This window comes from Protobothrops mucrosquamatus, unplaced genomic scaffold, assembly GCF_001527695.2.
Source record: "Protobothrops mucrosquamatus isolate PMUCROS unplaced genomic scaffold, P.Mucros_1.0 scaffold68, whole genome shotgun sequence".
NCBI lineage: Eukaryota > Metazoa > Chordata > Lepidosauria > Squamata > Viperidae > Protobothrops > Protobothrops mucrosquamatus.
The window spans coordinates 206,142-226,713 of record NW_015386446.1 but is presented as its reverse complement, the minus strand read 5'-3'; the positions used below and the strand labels follow the sequence as shown (position 1 = coordinate 226,713).

Genomic DNA, 20,572 nt, shown 5'->3' with positions numbered 1-20,572 from the left:
TATGTTTTCTTATGTTTTCTGAGGTTTTCGCGGGTGTTTGTGACTTCGTCGAAACGTCGCCAAGGTACTTTTAATTCTACGCGGGAGAAAACCCGAATAACTGAAGACCTACATATATATATATATATATACATACACACATACATACATACATACATACATACATACATACATATATTCCTAATTACCTTAAAAACTCAAATCCCAGGTATATTCATATCAAAACTATAACAAAATCACTGAACTCCGGGATAAATGAATAAAACAAACTGTTTAATACTAAGCTTTCATCAGTCCTCTGCTGACATCGTCAGAGTAAAAAGCCGGTGGTCGGAAGAACTGCTTATATGGCCAGCTGTTTTAGCAATCCGGTCATAGACCTCATGACCGGTCTACCCGCCCCTCGTTCTCCCTCAATTAACTGTGTTGTCCTTAATCGTGTCATGCTCGTCTGCATCCGCTTGACTCCTGGCACCCTCCCCCCTCACCTGCTCTGCCTGTCCACCCTGCCACATGCAATCGCCCAGAGTCATTGCTGGATCTCATCTGGCAGCCTCGGCAAGTTGCAGCATAGTCTCATCTGGGGATGTATTCCCCATCCTGCGTGTTGCCCTAATCGTACTGGCCTCCCATCCCTCTCCCAATCCCACAGTGGGCTGCATCCACCTCCCCATCCCTCCACCCGCTGGGATCCCATGTTGCTCTTTGGGTGGGCATCCCGGGCCCCTCCTATCTTCATCTGTCCTACACCTACACGTGGGAGGTGGTGTAAGTCTCAGTGGTGCAAGTCTCCACAGTAGCACACTCCAGTCTCTCATTGCCACCATAGTCAGTGTAATACCCCAGGGGGCACATAAGGATTTGAAAATATGCCTGGCTTCATGAAGGAATTCACAGAGGACATCCACCAGCATCTCCCTGGCATAGCACTAGCTGCAGTTTCAGATTCCAAGGCACCAGCGCTTTTGTCCCAAAGGTGAGCTACCCTGGGGGCAGCAGAAGAGCACGTCTGCCAGCAGGTACCCAATCATGCCATGTTTCATCCTGGCTTCACAGTTGCTCAGCAGGAAGGTGATGAGGTGGAGATCCAAACTGGCCAAATTCCAGACTGGGAGTGTTGCATTATTGTCAAGCACCAGGGAAAACAGGAGATCCAGGCAGTTCAAATGTATATAAAAATTTATTGTAAGCTTAAGCTTCGGTACAAGAATCTGAACTACTAATGGTCCAAGCAAATTGGCGGGAGTTAAGAGTCACAGGAATTGACTTAGATCACATGTGGGAGCGAAAGGACTTGTGGTGTTTGACTCCTCCCTCAGGCTCAGCCTGGTCATCTCCTACAATTAACAGAACAGGGATGATGCAACAGTAGGCACTGACTGGTAGTGCCATAGAGCAGGGCTTTTCAACCTTTTCACCCGCTGTACCACTTTTCACCCGCTGTACCACTTTCACCCGCTGTACCACCTAGCAAGGTGTCAAAAACTTGATGACCAAAAAAAAAAAAAGGAAAAAAGTAATAAAGTACAGATAGTCCTCGACTTACAACAGTTTGCTTAGTGACTGTTCGAAGTTACAATGGCAGTGAAAAAAGTGCCCCCCAAGCCACAGCCGAGCAAGACACCTGCCTGCCTGCCCGGTGGTGCTCTTCCTCCTGTCTGAGGTTTTTATTGTTGTGAGCATTTCTGTTGAGGATTGGCAGCGGGGGTGGGGTGGGTGGTATTTGGTTTTTATTCCCTCCGTCTGCTGGGTGGTTGCAGCAGGTTTTGGTCACTTCACATGACCCTGGGATACTATGACAGTCATAAATATGAATCGGTTGCCAAGCATCTGAATGTAAATCACAAGACCCTGGAGATGCTGCAACATTCCAGCTGATTGGCGCTTCTTCTGGGCTCAGCAGAAGCACCAGGATCAGTGCTGCTTTCCAGCTGATTGGTGCTTCTTCTGGGCTCAGCACAAGCACCAGGATCAGCGCCAAGCTCCAGCTGGAGCCTGGCGCTGATCCTGGCACTTCCACTGAGCCCTGACAACCCTGCAGCTCCAGCCATCTCTCGCTCAGGCTTGTGCAGTGCTGCCACCGATTCAGCTCATTCCCCTCCCCCGCTACCACTTTTCTAGGATGGTTGCGTACCACCTGCCAGGTGCCAATGTACCACAGGTGGTACCCGTACCACTGGTTGAAAAGCCCTGCCATAGAGGGACTGTCAGAGTCAGGCAGTCCTTTCTTCTCTGGATCTCTTGCTTGCAGTCAGTCACATCTAGGAAGCTTCTGGGCCCATTATTGGTATTAAACCCAGAAGCTAATATTGATTCTAATTCATTCTTTCCTTTGACAGTATGGAATCTGGCAATCATCTGAGCTTTCAGTTTTTATTGTGTACTAATAGTGAGGCGGAAAAAAGCACAGAGACAAGGAGGAAACAGAAAAGAGAATCCTGCGGGTTTTCATTAAGTCAAGGCCATTGTCTTCACGGCTTCTATCCCAGGAAACTGTGATCTCTAGTCGGCCTTAGGCAAGAAAGTCAGCTGGGCCAGTCATTCTCTCTCAGCCCAATCCACCTCATAGAATTGTTGTGTGGGGAAAATAGAAGCAGGAGGAAGGAGTTTTAGGCGTGTTCATCGCCCTGAGTTATTTATAAAAACAATAAAAGCAAGATAAAAATAATCAAAAACTTCTACCCAAGGCTGCTCCTTTCTCTTGCTCTCTGCATCATAATATCTGACAGTCCAAATAACAGTAGCTAACTGAAGCAAAGCTAAGCAACCTGGGCCCTCTAAATACTTTGGTCTTCAGGTCCTATTAGCTATAGCCAACATTGCTAATGGGAAAGGATTGCAGGAGTTATAATCCAATACAGTATATCCAGAAAACATCAATGGTCAATGCCTGGGTAAAAAAAGACAGTCTGTGTTACCTTTTAGCATGTTAGGTTTTGAGCTATTTGTGGGATGATGAGCAAGCATCATCTGTGCACTCCATTAATTAAGTGTTCCTATACAGGTAGTCCTCTACTTAAACAGTTCATTTAGTGACTGTTCAACGTTACAACAGCACTTTAAAAAGTCATTTATGGCCATTTTTCACACTTATGACAATTGCAGCATCCCCATGGTCACATGATTAAAATTCAGCTGCTTGGCAGCTGATTCATATTTATGATGGTCGTAGTGTCCCGGGATCATGTGATCCCCTTTTGTGACCTTCTGACAAACAAAGTCAATGGGGAAGCCAGTTTCACTTAACAACTGTGTTATTAATTAAACAACTGCAGTGATTCATTTAACAACTGTGACAAGAAAGGTTGTAAAATAGGACAAAACTCACTTAACAAATGTCTCACTTAACAACAGAACTCTTGGGCTCAATTATCATCGTAAGTCGAGGACTGCCCGTATTAAAAAAGTTCCTTTAAAATTCTGGGATATAGTTGAGTAGTCTTAACTTTTTAGATTTGCCATCCACAATTTCAACCTGCTTTTGGGTTTTGCAAGTATTTGGAGACTCACAGACCTAGCATGTGACCAAATCTAATGCTTTATTGATTGCTTATATCATGCCCAAAACCAAGATGGGTTCACTAGAATACAAAAACATCTTGTACCCAAACTCTCCTCAAAAACTGATCTATTGGCAACCAGACTTTAGAAAGGAGACCACGTTGGCTGTGCTGCTCCTGTTTCAGATGCATTCAGTAATGTTCTTTGTTTATTCATTGTTCCTAAGATATTAATTGCATTCTCTGTTCAAATATTGCTAAGTGCTAAGCTAAGCAAGCCATGGATGATTCACTCTGATACCTCAAAAGGTATTTGCTCCCATGTTGCCATTTTGAAGTTTGAATTGTGGTTTTTTTTTCATATTGGTGTTTGCTGGTGTGCTTTGGAAGAAAAGATTGCTTACAAAGTGTTCTCTTTTGGATGAATTATGTAAAACTTGATAGGCCTGCAGCTGTGCTGGAGGGAATTAAGGGGGAACTGCACAGCGAGGGAGAGCATTTTATTTGCTTACAGAAGTTAATATATTTTGTTTGATAAAAGAGCTATCATTTTATCCAGAAATGCTTTATTCATTGTACGTATCCTATACCTCTAATTGTTCAAGGAGACTTTCTGACTCCCCCCCCCCCAGTTTCATCTAATTTAAATATGGATTGTGTGACTGTACGCCAAATCTCATTGTTCTTGTATACAATATTGTGCATGTTTTCTCAACAGTTGGTGTGCTCCCTGTGTTGAATGGGACTTATTCCCGATGTAAGTATCCAAAGATTAAAGAGTTTGTTCTTTATACTGAAGAGTCATACCTGTTTTATGCCTCTGCTTGTGCTGTGTATGGGGAGGAATAAAATCAATTTAATTTTATGAGCAAAGCTTTGTAAATATACAACTGGGAAAGACCGAGAGAGAGATGGAGAGAGAGGAATGTGCGGGGCATCCCTTTGTCCCATAGATATCTCAATAAAAGGATTTATTGCAATCTAAAGACGTCTCTAGCTATGCAGCGTGGTTTTACAGACTATCTCAGAAAAGGTGCTTTATGATTTGTTTTTTCAACCTGTAACTTGAAAATTGAATTTTTGATTCTTGTTCTATTGTTGTAGGATGGCTACATTTTGGACATGGAAAAGTCTATATATCTTGAGCCCACAAATGCTGATAGAGACTGCAAAAATGTATAGATTATCTCTACAAGGATTAGATTTTCATCTGAGGACTTCTCTTTTCCCCATTTAGATATCGTGGCAAAACAAGTTTTGCAAAACATAAGTATAAAATAGTAGTAGGAATAGAAGCTATTCTTGAGTTGGAGGCAGACAATTGAAAACCAACTCACTGGTTTTTTGTGTTGGTTTGTTTTGAGGATTGTTTTAGATGGGTAAGAGGTCATACTTTAGTTCAGGGGTCTTCAAACTTGGCCCTTTTATGACTTGTGGACTTCAACTCCCATGCTGGCTGAGGAATTCTGGCAGTTGAAGTCCACAAGTCATAAAAGAGCCAAGTTTGAAGACCCCTACTTTAGTTAAATATCAACTTTTATTATTCTGACATTCACACCCCAACTTGAAGGAGGAGGAAGGAACCATACATGAACTTGTTTGGAGTTCCATCCAGGCTCATTTCATGTGACATTATTTTATATAGGACAAATCCGGATATAGTACTAAAATATGGAACAAGATGTAATACTAAAGTACGGAACAGGATGATTTTTATGAGCAAGACTTCTTTGTCATACAGTAATTCCTACTGGAATGGGATGAAAGAGAACTGTCCTTAATCATCATTTTGTTGTCTGAAATGCAATGCTAGTGAAAAATAGTGTTGCTCTCCAAACATACTCAGGTCAGAGTAATTGTAATAACATAGGTACAGTACTGTTGTATGCAAACAGCTCCCCTGTGCCTTATACAGAAAACAATATTTAATGAGGAAGAGAGGAAGAAAGAAAGATAGATAAGCTTGGAACTCTATAGCATCCCAAGAAAAAGTCTTCTTACATGCCTAATGTTGTGATAGGAATCCTTTTTGATTAAACTATGTGTCAGGAATCATTTGGGGCTGCAGATTCCGATAATCAAAAACCAAAAAGGAAAAGTGAGCTATTTGCATGAAAGGAAGGAAGATGAGGCTTCAAAAGACTTGGTTTGAATAAGTGCTTAAAAGCCTTTGAGACTTTCCTTCTCTCTTGCAAGGGCTAGCCTTGAAAACTCTGCTCTTATTGGTACCAAGAGGCTCTATTTCTGAAATGGATGGCATGAAGGGAATCTTAAGCACTGCCTTTCTATTCAGGGTTTTAGTTTTACAGAATACCAGGATGTAGTTGGCTTTGCAACTGGAGGCCGTTAGAATTCCAGCCTGACATTTCTGCTTCCCTGTTGCTTGTGTATTTTGTGTTCTCTTGCCCCCAGAATGGTTTCAATGTCCTTTTCAGGTTGCAACCACCAATGAAAAGGTCAGGGATATTTTAAAATAGTTTCTAATGGAAATTAAGAAGTTTAGTTGTTGTTTTTAAAAAAGGAAAAAAAACCAAATGTTCATCTAAGCATGAAAAGGGGTTGAACTCAGTCTGGGAAGCATGCTCCAACAGACAAAGGCTGCCATCAGTGATGGCCCACCTTTGACCATCTTTATCAGTTAGAAGCCCAGGGAAGAGTATTTGAAGTGGAACTTATTAAACTGACAATCTCTTCTGAGACAAGTCAATGATCCCAAAGACTTAAGCAATTTGTACACTTGCATTTTGTATTTTGATGGATATACACATTCTTTAAAAGACTTTAAAAATATACTGTGCAGAGAACTCTAATTGGTAGTCTACATAGGAATACAAGATATTGCAAGCAAAATTAATGGGAAGAGAGGGAACTTTTTTTTCCAGTCAGTTACCCCAGTGTTTATCTGACAGTTACTTACAGTCCCTAAGAAACTTCTGCAGCCATGAGGAAACAATGAGAAAAATAATTAGTAGTATTGTTTTCTTCACTTTGCATAATGTATGTAATTGTTCCACTAGGCAAATCTACTTGTCTAGAAGAAAAGAATCAAGGATTCAGTAAATACTTGTTATACTTTGAAAGCTGTGCTGGGTGATTATATGATGGGTATCCTATGATGCATGTTAATTTCGATGTTTCAATAGAAGCCTACTGGAAGTTGGAAAATAACTCTTCTCCATCGTATAAGATTTGGCTAAATTTGTTTCATAGCAGAAGAAAGAAGAAAATGGATTGGACTAAGAACGCTAAGAAAGTTTCATCTTTGTAGTGCTTCAATGGACAAGTTCCTTTTCATGCTTTGATGCTACATTTTGCTGTATGTTGGATTAAATAGAGCAGGGATCTTCCACCTTAGCGCATAAACTAAAGTATTGCCTTGCCTTTAGTTTATATATATATTGATATTTACTATATAAAAATTTTAAATTGATGCATTTGCTGTTGCTAGTGCTTCTCACAATTACAATTGTCTGATGGGATTTTAGCACTGTATTATTTTTCAACCTAGGCTGGCAAATCATTTTGATTTTACAGTCTCTTGAGAGGGTCTTGGGGAACACCAAGGATCCTAGGACTACGTTTTAAGAAACCTTAAAATTATTTTAAGGTTATTTATTTGTTTGCTAGCTTATTTATGAGACTTATGGGCCTGCCTTATCTCTGGGTGGCTCACACCAACAATGATAAAAACATAAAAGAAACATTAATGTTTTCTACTGCTAGAGGAAAACTGAAATTGGATTTAGGGAGGAGTGGCTATTTTCCCACTTACAAAGAACACCTCAAGTTTGTCAATGCGCTGGACATTGCAAGACCTGAATGCTCAGATCTGTTAGTGGTCCTTCTCACAGAGTTGGTTGCCCTTAGACCTCTTAATCTGTCTGGAACTTTCGCTTTTATTCCTTCCGTATGTCTTATTTTGTGTTTACTGCTGAAGCTGTGGCAGCAGCTGAAAAATTCAATAAGACTGGTTGTGCCCTGCCTAATTGAAGTATTCTCCTTTGTCAGCTGCTCAGCTCAAATAATGTCAAGTACAAAGTAGTATCCATCAGCATTTTGTGTATATCCCAAATCCCATTAGTAGTAGAAGGAACTGGAAGTTTCTTTTGGCAGAAAAAAAAAATAAGAGGAGAGTGGAAGAATAAAAAGCAAAAGGGAGGTGCAGGACTTAATAATAATAGTAATAATAAAGTTGGAGGGGACCTTGGAGGTCATCTAGTCCAACCCCCTGCTCAGGCAGGAAACCCTATACCAGTGATGGCGAACCTTTTAGAGACCGAGTGCCCAAACTGCAACCCAAAGCCCACTTATGTATCATCGGGTGCCGTGTGGGCATGGCCCATTGGGTGGGTGTGGCCCATTGGGTGGGTGTGGCCCATTGGGTGGGCATGGCCCATTGGGTGGGCATGGGTGCGGTGGTAACGGCAGACTGGGTGGGACTAAAAAGTTCAATCAATCAATTCCAATTTTGCGAGATCTTTTTTTTCTCCACGTGAAGTTGAAATTGATTTATTNCCCCATTAAAAATTTTCCCCTAGGCCAGTCCTGCAAGTTGGAATAACCATGTCTTAAGGGCGCGGCGGAAGGAAGGGAGATCAGGGATCACCCTGATCTCTGGGGGTAGTTCATTCCAGAGGGTGGGAGCTCCCACAGAGAAGGCCCTCCCCCTTGGGGTCGCCAGCCGGCACTGATTGAACCTTTTTTTTAAGTGAAAAGGTTTTATAAAACCCAGCTGAAGGCCTAGGACTGGGGCGACAGCACGCGTGCCCACAGAGAGGACTCTGCGTGCCACCTGCGTGCCACACGTGCCATAGGTTTGCCACCACGGCCCTATACCATTTCAGACAAATGGCTGTCCAGTCTCTTCTTAAAAACTTCCAGTGTTGGAGCATTCACAGCTTCTGGAGGCAGGTTGTTCCACTGATTAATTGTTCTAACTATCAAGAAGTTACTCCTTAGTTCCAGGTTGCTTCTCTCCTTGGGAATCTTGTAATTGAAAATGGATTATACAGAGAGAAAAGGGGGCTGTTTTTGCCACTATGCAATTAGGGAGAAGAAAGGGGAAGGGAATAGAGGAATTTCTAACAATCTCAAATTCCAAGAGAGCTCCCTCCCACCCACTCACCCTCCCTCCCATAGCTTTGCTTACCTTCCTTTCCACCTGCTTGTTCATCACAAATGTTCCATACAAACCAGTTATGATGAACTACTGTATTCTAAACTCCTGTTTCAAACTTCAGGCAGCCTTACTGCTACAGCTGTCATATATGCTAAAACACTGAGAATTTTTCCTGGCTCCAGCTGGCTCCTTAGGAACTGGGCCAGGGGCCTCATCAGCATGTAAATGCATGCAGATTTGCTTTTATCACACACACCTACTCTTCATGGTGGAAGAAGACTAGCAATCTATAATATGGTGAGTAGGAAATATTAGAAAATAAGAAGGCTCTCCCCCCTTATTCTCACTGTTGCATGGTTTCCTATTAACATCTTTTGGCTTTTGATCAGCCATCAAATCAACAGATCAACAAGGAAAAAATGGCTGGAGGTTCTGGTAGGTTTGAGGAGTTGATAGGAGGTTGACTTCTCTCTTTCCAGTAATTCCTGTGCCCATCACTCATTTGTCGTTAAAAACGTTAGGGACTGCTCCTGATTGCTCCCCATGCTCCTTAGTCGGCTGATGGAGAAAGTGAATTAAGGTCTTGGTACATGACAACTGAAGTCAAAGGTCAACTAAGCCCTGCATTTGCCTCTAAAGCACAGAAAGAATAAGAGACTTTAGAATACAGACTGTTCAGATTTTTCTGCTCAGTGTCTCCCAGATGGGATGCTTGATGATCAGATCTTCCACTGTTCTCCTGTTTGTTCAGGCAGCCATGAAGAGACCCCAACTTAGCATTACAGGAATAAGGGGTCCTTGGTGCTCTCTGAACTTGGTTGTTTTCTTGCAAACACTCCATTACCCAATGAATGACTTGGATAATGACTATCCAGCCATTACATGACTACCCATGGCTAGTCAATCAAAAAACAACCAAGCTCAGAGAGCACCAAGGATCCCTCATTTCAACCCTGAGCTACAAATATTCTCCTGTATTTATTGCAGGAATATCTAACCATTTCTCTTTATGCTGTTGTAATTTTCTAAATCACCCCAGTAAAACTGCTATGAAAGAAAACACTATTTTTCATTGTTTGATAGTAAGTGTGGCACATTTGTCCAAGCCAAACTCCATTGCAATATCTTGGCTATATATACAGACAGTGTTGAGCAGTGATTCTATTTCAGATGATGTTTTTCCATACAGTTTCAGATTATCCATGTAAAGGAGGTGAGATAGTCTGGCAGATGTTTTCGATGTTTCATGGCCTGAATTATTGTTGACAGAGGAAACAGTGCAATAACAAATAGTAGTGGTGATAATGAATCTCCTTGAAATATTTCTATCTTGATATTAACCTCTTCCAGTCTCTCACCATTGACCTGCAACTGTATCTTCCATTGTGCCATCGATCTTTGCACAAACTTTCTGAGTTTCTACTGACTCCTGTTATTTCTAGGCACTTGATTATTCAGTCATGTGGTAGAGTCGAATGCCTTTTTGTAGTCAATCCATGCCACGTTCAGGTTGGCCGTCCTTCTTTTGCAGTTTTCCAAGATCATTTTGTCTATTAGGAGTTGATCTTTTGTTCCTCTGCTATTGGGGTGGTTTCCTTTCTGCTCAGGTGGAAAGAGATTGTTTTCAACTAGATGATGTTGGACTGCATCAGTTACCACACCATATAGCAATTTGAAAGTTGTTGGTAAGCAGGTAATTGGCCGGTAGTTGCCTGGTGCTGCCCTTTTTGATGGATCTTTCATTATCAGGTAGGTTTTCCCAGTTGTTAGCCACTTTTCAATTTCTCCTCCTTGTAGTATATTGTTCAACTGCTTGGCAATGAGTGGGTATATAACAGTTAGATGTTTCAACCAAAAACCATGCAGTTCATCTTCACCTGGTGCTGACCAATTCTTGATTTTCCTTGCTCTTTTCTCTACCATTTCTGCTGTTATTATTAGTTCTTTCATTTCAACTTCTGTTTTATTTGCATCCACCTCTTTTAACCAAGCTGCATCCTTGTTGTATTTCTTTGGGTTATCCCATATCTGCTTCCAGAACTGCACTGTTTCTTCCTTGTCAGGTACTGACTGATTCATTGCAGTTTCTCCATTGATGAATTGGTAGAAACGTTTCTGATTGGATTGAAATTGGAGGTTCTGCCTATAATTTGCATTGTTGTTGTTGTTGTTGTTGTTGTTCTTCTTCTTCTTCTTCTTCTTCTTCTTCTTCTTCTTCTTCTTCTTCTTCTTCTTCTTCTTCTTCTTCTTCTTCTTCTTCTTCTTCTTCTTCTTCTTCTTATTATTATTATTATTATTATTATTATTATTATTATTATTATTATTATTACATTTATTCCCATTTGATGACAGTCTTTTCAACAGGAGGAAAACAGGAAGAAATAATCCTATAAACCAAGAACGGGGACATTTTATATGCTGAGAGCTATATCTCTTGGGTTTCAGAGCATAACATGAAAAAGCCTTCAGTTTTGAGAGGGTTTGCTTTCAGTGCAGCCAATAGAAGTGACAGGCCTAATGCCTCAGGTGTCTTGAGGGAGACTTTTTGGGTACAGTAGGACAGAGCCTTGGCCTAGTCTCCTCATCCCCAGCCCTTCAGCCTTGCTGTATGCATGACTGGCATCAAGCTTGACATGGCAATCTTGGGAAGATGCCAAGACCTCCTCATCAAGTTTGTTTCTGACAGTGTCCAGGATTTCAGCTGACTCAGAGATGCCTGGAAGAAAGGAATAATCTACAAGGAGGAGTATCCAGCATGGTTGGTATAAGACTTCCAGTGTAAGAACTCCCACGGCTCAAGCAGAGCAGAAACTGCCCAGGCACCCAGCATGACACAGCTAGATCAGGATCTTTCTTACTGACTAGAATGAAACTATTTGAAGCATCTGGTTCTGTAAATATGAAGCAAAACACTCTTTTTCTCCTGCCTTTCCCATGGTTTAATTGCTATTTGGCCCAACATGTTCAGTCTTGGAGTTAGGCAACTCTTAGTTGTTGACATAACCATAGTTTCTACTCTGAGTAGAAATGTTTGGGAATTAATGTTTCCCCAAAGTAATAATAATAATAATAATAAAGTTGGAAGGAACCTTGGAGGTCATCTAGTCCAACCCCCTGCTCAGGCAGGAAACCCTATACCATTTCGGACAAATGGCTGTCCAGTCTCTTCTTAAAAACCTCCAGTGTTGGAGCATTCACCGCTTCCGGAGGCAGGTTGTTCCACTGGTTAATTGTTCTAACTGTCAGGAAGTTTCTCCTTAGTTCTAGGTTGCTTCTCTCCTTGATTAGTTTCCACCCGTTGCTTCTTGTCCTGCCTTCAGGTGCTTTGGAGAATAGCTTGACTCCCTCTTCTTTGTGGCAGCCCCTGAGATACTGGAACACTGCTATCATGTCCCCCCACATCCTTCTCTTCATTAAACTAGACATACCCAATTCCAGCAGCCTTTCCTTATATGCTTTAGCCTCCAGTCCCCTAATCATCTTTGTTGCTCTTATCTGTACTCTCTGTACTCTATACTCTGTAATCTCCCCCAATCCAGAAATTGTACTGTCTCGCTTACCCTAGCTTAGCATCTTGCTGAAGGCCACGCAAAAACCTCTTGGTAAGTATATGTGCAACTGTTTTTTTTTAATCCATTAGTAGTAAGTACCCCTAAATATCAGTGCTTATGTGCAGCAATAGTCCATAATTGGAAAGATAGATGAGACTAAAGTAGTTGCCTCTGATTGGATTAATCATAAAATGGTCAGGGGTGATTACAATTAGGTGACTTCCAAATGTAGTCCCAAAATAAACCATGTTGCAAGACAGTTAATTGCCATTTCTTTACCAACATCCAAAGTTGTCCTGACTTTTTTGTCCTGGATTATATTCTTGTGGCACTGCTTCAGACTATGGGAACTGGATAGCTGTACATAGAGGAAAGAGACAATGGGAATCAAATGAAAGTGCTATGCACACTTGGAAAAGTTTTGTGAGAGGGAAAAATATCAACAAACACAGAGGTTGCTTAATGCATCAGCCTGTGCTCCATCTGATCAGTATCTCTGGGATCATGTGATTTTACAAGCTTAGAGATGATATAATATTTAGGTCAGAATTTGAAGTTCAAATTGCTAATGGGCTGTTTTAGCTCGAGGTTCTTTGAATTTTGGCAGATTCTGTGCCTGAGTTTGCCTAAGTGAAGAGTAGCATGCTTTACTTCTCTTTCATTATGGAGTGCTTCTTCCCCCATATTCCTTAGTGGAGGATCTCATAAAACATCAACAGCTACAGCACTGGCCTCTCACTGACTCATCATTACCTCAAGTCCTTAAATAATTTCAGAATTCCATTCAACCACTTCTGGTGGAATTGTTCAAAACAAGGGAGGCAGGATGTGTTGTAAAATTCCATCTGTTGTGATAGGGGTTTGTACTAACAGGCTAGTTTCCAAAACACAGAACATAGTTTTATATGAAAACCAGTACAAATGTAATAGCCCTTGGTATAAACTTAATTGTGTAGTTTTTGTCAAATATAAATAAACTTATGAAGTGTTACGAAGTACAGAAAACTATCAAAAAGCTATACTAGACCTTAGGTATGTTGAAGAAGCCTTTATTATCTGTATTACAAAAGAAAGAAGCAGAAGTTGCCGCCGCAGACCATCATGATGACATGTGCGCAGTGATATTAAGATGCAAATGCTTTGGTTATGGGCTTGCATCCCCACATTTGATTCATGCATGTAAGTTATATTTGTATGATGACATCCATGTGCTTTTTGTCAGTGGCGTAGCGTGGGTTGTCAGCACCCGGGGCAAGGCAAGTAATTTGCGCCCCCCCTCCACAGTGGGCGGCGACCCGGCGGCTCGGATCGGATTCGCACAGGCAGGGGCAGAGAGCTGCGAGTGCGAGCGCCCCCCCAGATGTTGCGCCCGGTGCGGCCGGCCTCCCCTGCACCCCCCACGCTACGCCTCTGCTTTTTGTCATCCTCCCACTTGCTCACCAAGTGCAGATTCTTTGGTACAAATTTACAAGGGTTGAATGAGAAGTAATTAATATCTCCAATAATATAAGTGACCAAAAGATGCAGTATTAACATGCTAGAAGCCTTGGCATGTCCTTTTCTTTCTTTTTTATTCTTTCATTCAGTATTATCTGATGCTTGGAAACTGCCTGAACAAATCCTTGCAGTTTTCTTGGCATGGTTTTTAAGAAGTGGTTGCCTCCTTTTTGGGATTGAGAAAAAGTGACTGGACCAAGGTCACCCAACTGGCTTCATACCCAAGGTGGGACTAGAATTCATAATTTCCTGGTTTCTAGCCTGATGCCTTAACCACTACACAAAACTGTTTCTTGATGTGTCCTTTAGCATCTGTTATTTCACTTCAGGAAGTTGCTGTGACAACACATTCATGTTATTGTTCATGAAACCAAAGCTTTCAGTGAATACACATCAGTGTAGTGTGCCATGATTCAATTTTTGACTATTGAAAGTTTTCTTCCAACTGAAATGTACCACTTAGTGCAGGTTGTTTATGGTGATGACTATGTTAATATGAATACTGTGCATCACTGGACCCAAAAAATGTCAAGATGGTAAATAAACCAAGAAGAGCTGATTTTCTGTGATCAAGGACAAAATAGATAACCTATGACTGCAACCAATGAGTTTCATATGAGACAGGTTGAAGACAATCAGCTGAATACTCAAAGTGAAATTTGCTGTAAAGCTTTGCTTTTCACAGGAATGTGTGGGGTCGCTTTATTGATCACATTATTGATCTTCATGATTATTGTTCAATATCAGAAGGTCTGTGCAAGAATACTGTTGAATACTAACAGATAGAGAGAAATAGAAAAGTTTTACATTTCAGATAAAACTCTTAAGAGTTGACATTTTGCAGTACTTGTTGTCACACCACAGAAATAAGGATGAGAATAATATTATTATTGTTGTTGTTGTTGTTGTTGTTGTTGTTGTTGTTGTTGTTATTATTATTATTATTATTATTATTATTATTATTATTATTATTATTATTATTATTATTATTATTATTATTATTATTATTATTATTATTATTATTATTATTATCCAAAACTTTGAAACAATGATTAAGCAGAGTTTGGAAGCACAAGATGGAAATTTGGATACAGCATCACATTGCTTGGCCTCATACATCATGAGCTACCCAAGAAACTAACCTGAAGTTGATTGTCACCCTTTTACTCCATCTACTATATAGTCCAAACATGGTACTTCCACCTTTTCCCAAAAATTGAAGAAATACAGTTGTGAGCATCTGTTTGACTCAGAAGAAGAGGTGGAAAGTGTGGGGTTCTTTAGCATTATTTAGCTTGCCAATTGTTGGCAGAAGTGCAGTAAATGGTGGTAATATATGGAGAAGTAAATACAAGTAACAAAAGAGCTCATTTCAAAGATTATTTTCCTAATTCATTTATTAAAATATTCCAAATTTACAGTTATAAAGGTGGAGGCCTTAGTTTTCATTTAACCCTCATATCTTCCCCAAGATTTGCTGGCCAAAGATAGGAAGTAGGTAAAATGTGTGTTTTACAAAACTGCAATACGAATTGGGGTGCATATAGTAGGTGTGACTGGTTGGTAGGAGCAAGATACATGATCTTTCTGGAGAAGGTAAATTAGAAAGAAGTAGTACTATTACTGTTACAGGAAAACATTGGCACTCAAATCCATACAGAACATGTTTTAGCTACTCTTTTCTATAGCGACTTAACTTAAATATGCATAAAATGCCTCCATGTCTTTCCCTTTGAATGTGTGTTTAATTTTAAAGTCCTTTTCTGAACTTGGTCTTTTCCTTGACTGATCCCCTTTGCACCTGGTTTGAAAGAATCAGTATGCTGGTAATTCTCCTGAACTGTGTCACTTTGGGCATGTTCCACCCTTGTGAAGACATGGGCTGTGACTCTCCACGCTGCAAGATTCTCCAGGTAAAATTTGTTTTATCTTTATGCCAGTTTGTCAAAATGTAATATAAGAAAGAGGCCTTAGCTTAGTGGGAAAAGAAGCCCATGTTTTGACTGCAACAGGCTTCAGGTTCAATCTCTAACATCTCTAGCTTTCTTTTTCTTTTGTTTAAAGGACCAACTAGGACTCTACATGGGACTGCCCTTGAAAAGTATCCAGAAGCTTCAATTGGTCCAAAATACAGTGGCCTGCATGGTTTTGTGCAGGCCTAAATGTGCACATATCTCATCTCTCCTCCTGGTACTGCATTGGCTGGCAATTTGTTTCTGGGTCCAATTCAAGGTGCTGTTTGTCACCTCCAAAGTCGTACATGGCTTGGAACTAGGTTATTTGAAGGACCCTCTTTCCCAGTCACATCTACCTAACCCACCAGAGGGAGAACAGGGAGGCAGGAAATGTTACAGATCCCCTCTCCTAATGACCTAGCAGGATGAAGAAGTAAGGCCTTCTCCATGGTGGTTCCCTCCCTATGGAACATCATCTCTTTGGCACTCTTTTGCAAGTCCCTGGGAATTTACCACAGAGAACCCAGAGTTGGAAGGAGCCCATCAAGTGGGCTTATTTGATTGACTGATTGTTGTCATCAGGGGCGTGGGGGGTTATTGCTTTTTATTGGTTTTTATATTGGGTTTTTATCTTTCTAAGCTACTGGGAGTCACTGAAAGTGAGTTGGGAGGTCATATAAATTTTTACAAATAAAGAAATAAGGAACATGATATGCAAGTCTGAGTGAGAATAGCTCTCATGGCAAATGTTTTCACCTTATTTAAGACCTTATATCCCATGTCCCACATTCCATAGATGTAGGAAAGTTCTGTTAGATGCAATTCTCTCTCTGGTCTGTTTGCCATGTGGGTAAAGAACCAAGATGGATTTCTTACCTATCATTCTTGAGCTATCCATATGCATATTTTTCCTGACATATATCCAAGGAAAGCAGTAAATGTTAAATTTACTGCAAAAACTAGCAGGAATTAGAATACTCAGAGCCAAACATTTATTTGGGATGGGGAACTCGCCTCAAATCCAAACATTATTCAGTGTGGGAGATCTACCGAGAACTGAAATTTGGATCTAAAGAGGAAGCAAAACCACCAATTCCCACTGTTAAAATATAGGGGAGTAGTTTTTGACACAAGGTGGGGCAAACAATCTGTCAGATGAGGTTGATTCATAGTCTAGTTTGTTCAGATCTTACGTAAATAAATCTGATTGTGATTGGAGACTCATAGCCAAGCTGAAAAGGCTTTCTTCACTCACTTTGGCACTGGAGATGAGGAAATGTCCAGATATAATATAGCTGTGCATTTTCAACTCACTTCTTTTCTGGGGATGAAATAATTTCCTTGCCCATCTTTCTTTTACACTTAGAAATGTGGGAAGTGTTGTCTTCAGGAGCATATAAAATTGTGATGGAAGATGGCCTTAGAGCAGATTGGGTCAGATTTCTTGAAAAATGAACTGCCACTACTTCAGATTTTTGTCACAGATCCTGCTTCTTTATCTTCCAGAGTTTTGATGATTTTATCTTTGCCTTCTTTGCGGTGGAAATGATAATCAAGATGATTGCCTTGGGGATTTTTGGGAAGAAGTGCTACCTGGGAGACACGTGGAATCGTCTGGATTTTTTTATAGTTGTAGCTGGGTAAGTCAGAAATTAATTCTCAAACAAAAAGCAACTTTCTGCTGAAAACAGCTGAGAAACAGATTATCGTGTTCATATTTCTTAGTTATTACATTAGCTAAACAGAATAAATGTAGAAAGTTTTAGCATAATATTGTGCCTAGCGCAAATTGTATAGAGTTTCAATTGCTTAGTTCTACTTTTTAACGTTTCAAGCTTTACTCTGGCAACCTTTCTCTCCCAGGGCCCCTCCAGATGTGTTGGGAACTGCAATTCCCAGAGTGCAACCAATGGTAGCCTTGGCTGAAAATTCTCAGCGCTGCAATCCTCATACACGCCAATTACGCCATACATACAAAGAGCGAAAATGCAACAGAGGCCTATTATTTATTTTTCCCCATTCAGAATTACATGATAGATGTCAGCGAACATTTCCACGGCATTTGGAGTACTTTCTTTCAGCTACTGAAAGACATTAAAGGCACTATAAATAATTTCATTGGAGATTTATGGAGTGTTTTATAAATCCCAGCCAAGAGTTGCTGTGTTAATGTTATTTCTTGTGTGCAAAGTTGGAATTTTCCGGGGCTCCTGCACCAGCAGCCTCAGAGTCATTCTCTTCTCCTTTTGATGCAAAAGGCTCACGAGATGCTGATATGGACATGGGGAGGTGGAAGATGGAAGATGAGGGTATTGTTAGGAAAATTCAGAGACCTCTAACTTTGCAGCAGATTAGTTTCCTTCTGTGCGATACTCATATACTTCTCCAACCACATATCTATGGGGGGGGGGGTGGAAACAACCTTGGCAAACTGCAGAGGCAGATGTATTAGGAGACATAGAGAGTCAGAAAGTCTGGATGTCCAGTTTAGCCCTACTTGTTTAAGAGCAAAAGGATCAGGCAGGAGCCCATGTTTGTTAGCTTCGGGGCAGACTTTGTGTGCCATGTTTGGAGCTGCTTTCCAAAAGTGGATGGACCAGACCCATTCTGACAAGGAATGAATGGAATGCTTTAAGCAGCATTTAAACAGTTTTACTCCTTAAAATGTCCAAGCCCTCCAAATGGGGGGGAGGAAGACTAGAGTTTTGGCCTCACAACTCAGAGTGGGGAACAAAGAAGGAGTCCTAGTGGATCTTATTTTTTTTTTATGCCTGGTACAGGGCATGGTCAGGTCTCCTAGGACAGGACTTTTAAAAGGTCTCATTCATCTAATCAGTTGCAGTTCATCATTACTGCTCCTTTTGGTTATTGCAGAGGATTTTCCAATGTTTACTTGGGAAAGGATATTATTTGGTGATTGAGGACTTGATTTATCAATATAAAGTGTCAGAGCATGAACAGTCTTATTGTGCTGACTGAGTAAATACAGTAAATAGTGGTTTGTATTAAGTGGTAGTTTATATTACACTATCTACAATATACTTCTTCTTGTGCCATATCCGTTATCGGACGTTGGCGATCATGTTGGCGATCCTGTTTTTATCAGCAGCCGAACGAAAAAGTGCTGCTGACTTTTGTCCAAACCAGTCCCTTAGATTTTGAAGCCACGATGCTCTTCTTCTGCCTCGTTTGCCTTCAATCTTTCTCTGGAGGATTAAATGGAGTATGCCGTATTTGTCTGGGTGTCGCATCACATGTCCAAAATGTTCTAATTTTCATTTTTTAATTGTTTTGATGATTTCCCTTGGCTTTCCCAGGCGGCTTATCACTTCCTCATTTCTGATCTTGTCAACCCAGCTTCTACAATATACACTAGAAACAAAATACATACACGTGATAATAGAGCAAACTCCAACATACAGCAATTACAGCAGGAAACGGAGGAGAGGTAACACAGCAGCAAAAGCCTTCCCTTTTATACTCAGGCTCTTAAAGGGATACAGACACCTGCTGAGTCATTCCTATCATTGCATCATCCACCTTACATTACATCAGCTGGTTAGCCATTAAATCATTATCCTAACATAAAGCTCCAAATTTGACCCCAAGTAGCAATTGATGAGAAATCCCCCAAACTTGCTGCTGGTCAAAGAAGACTGTTATGCTGTATAGGATAGGCCAGAGATCTGTGTAATGTTTCTAATGGTCTAGAATTAGCCTTGAATTTTCTGCAGGAAATCACATGTGGCCAACCTCATTAAAATACGGAGTGATACCAATAAAAGAGAATATTTGTAGCTCAGAGCTGAAATGGGGTGGGATGTCTTTGGTGCTCTCTGAGCTTGGTTGTTTTCTTGCAGACATTTTATTACTGTACTGGTGATGTTACTTAGTTTGGGTAATGAAATGTCTGCAAGAAAATAAGGACCCCCTCACAGAGTAAACCCTTTTTTATATCCAGAGACTACCTTGTGTATTCTTAAATCTCCAGGAATTTGTATGTAGGGAACATCATCCCTGGGCAGCCATTCTCTATTATCCCCCACACACACACATAGTCTAGAAAAGGAAGTGAATAAGGAGGGTCTAGGACAATTCACCACAGCCAACTCATTGTGGCCATTTCACCATGGACATCTCGCCACGGCCTACTCACCACGGGACAACTCACTATGGCCAACTTGCTGTGGGACAATTTGCTACATTATCCACCACTGTTTCTTTGACATTATTTCACAAAAATGGAAATGGTGTCAAAGAAACAGTGGCAGATAACATTTATATGGAATTTTCTGTGGTGACTTGTCCTGTGGCAAGTTGGCTGCATTGAAATGGCCACGTTGAATTGGCCATGGTGATATGGCTGTGGTGAAATGGCCACGGTGACTTGTCCCATTCCGGAATAAGGATTGTAGGCAAAGGTGTGACAGCAGCAACAGATGTCCCCAACACCTCTGTCCCCACTTGCAGCCAGCAAGCGGGCAGTATGAATGGCGTTCCTTGCCGTCTTCCGTGGGCCTCCTTGCTTCCCATGGCACTCACAGTGTTAACTTTTGCAGACAGCAGCAATCAAGGAAGGCCACTGTGAAGGCTGACAGCCACAAACCCCACTTTCCTTTGTTCCCTGCCAGCCTATGTGCTGCTTTCCATACTGTAAGGCCTCTGCAGCTTTGGGCGGACATAGCTGGCATCCTCCTCAAGCATTTGCTCCGGCTCCAGAAATATGGGTAGTCTCAGTTTCATGCCGATTGTCCAAATGGATGAGGTTTCAGCGAGTTTGTTTAAAGCATGAAGGCTGCATTCCAAAAAGGGGATATTTCAGTCAAAATGTGCGTGATTGCCCTTTTGTTTTGAGGGAACGGGACCAAGTTTTTGCCTTTCATGAAGTGGGGGTTTTTTTTTTTCTTCTTCCAGAGGCACCTGGTTTAAATTAAAGGTTTTTTTTTTTTT

General features: G+C 41.0%; 1 protein-coding gene across 1 annotated transcript in view; it reads left to right on the top strand.

Moving 5' to 3' along the window:
• CACNA1G (calcium voltage-gated channel subunit alpha1 G) overlaps window positions 1-20,572 on the top strand; it is a 368,214-nt gene that overhangs the window by 149,966 nt on the left and 197,676 nt on the right. The window contains exons 2-3 of the mRNA XM_029283371.1: window positions 15,469-15,580; window positions 17,129-17,262. Coding sequence (XP_029139204.1) covers window positions 15,469-15,580; window positions 17,129-17,262 — 246 coding nt within the window. The remainder of the gene's footprint in view (window positions 1-15,468; window positions 15,581-17,128; window positions 17,263-20,572) is intronic.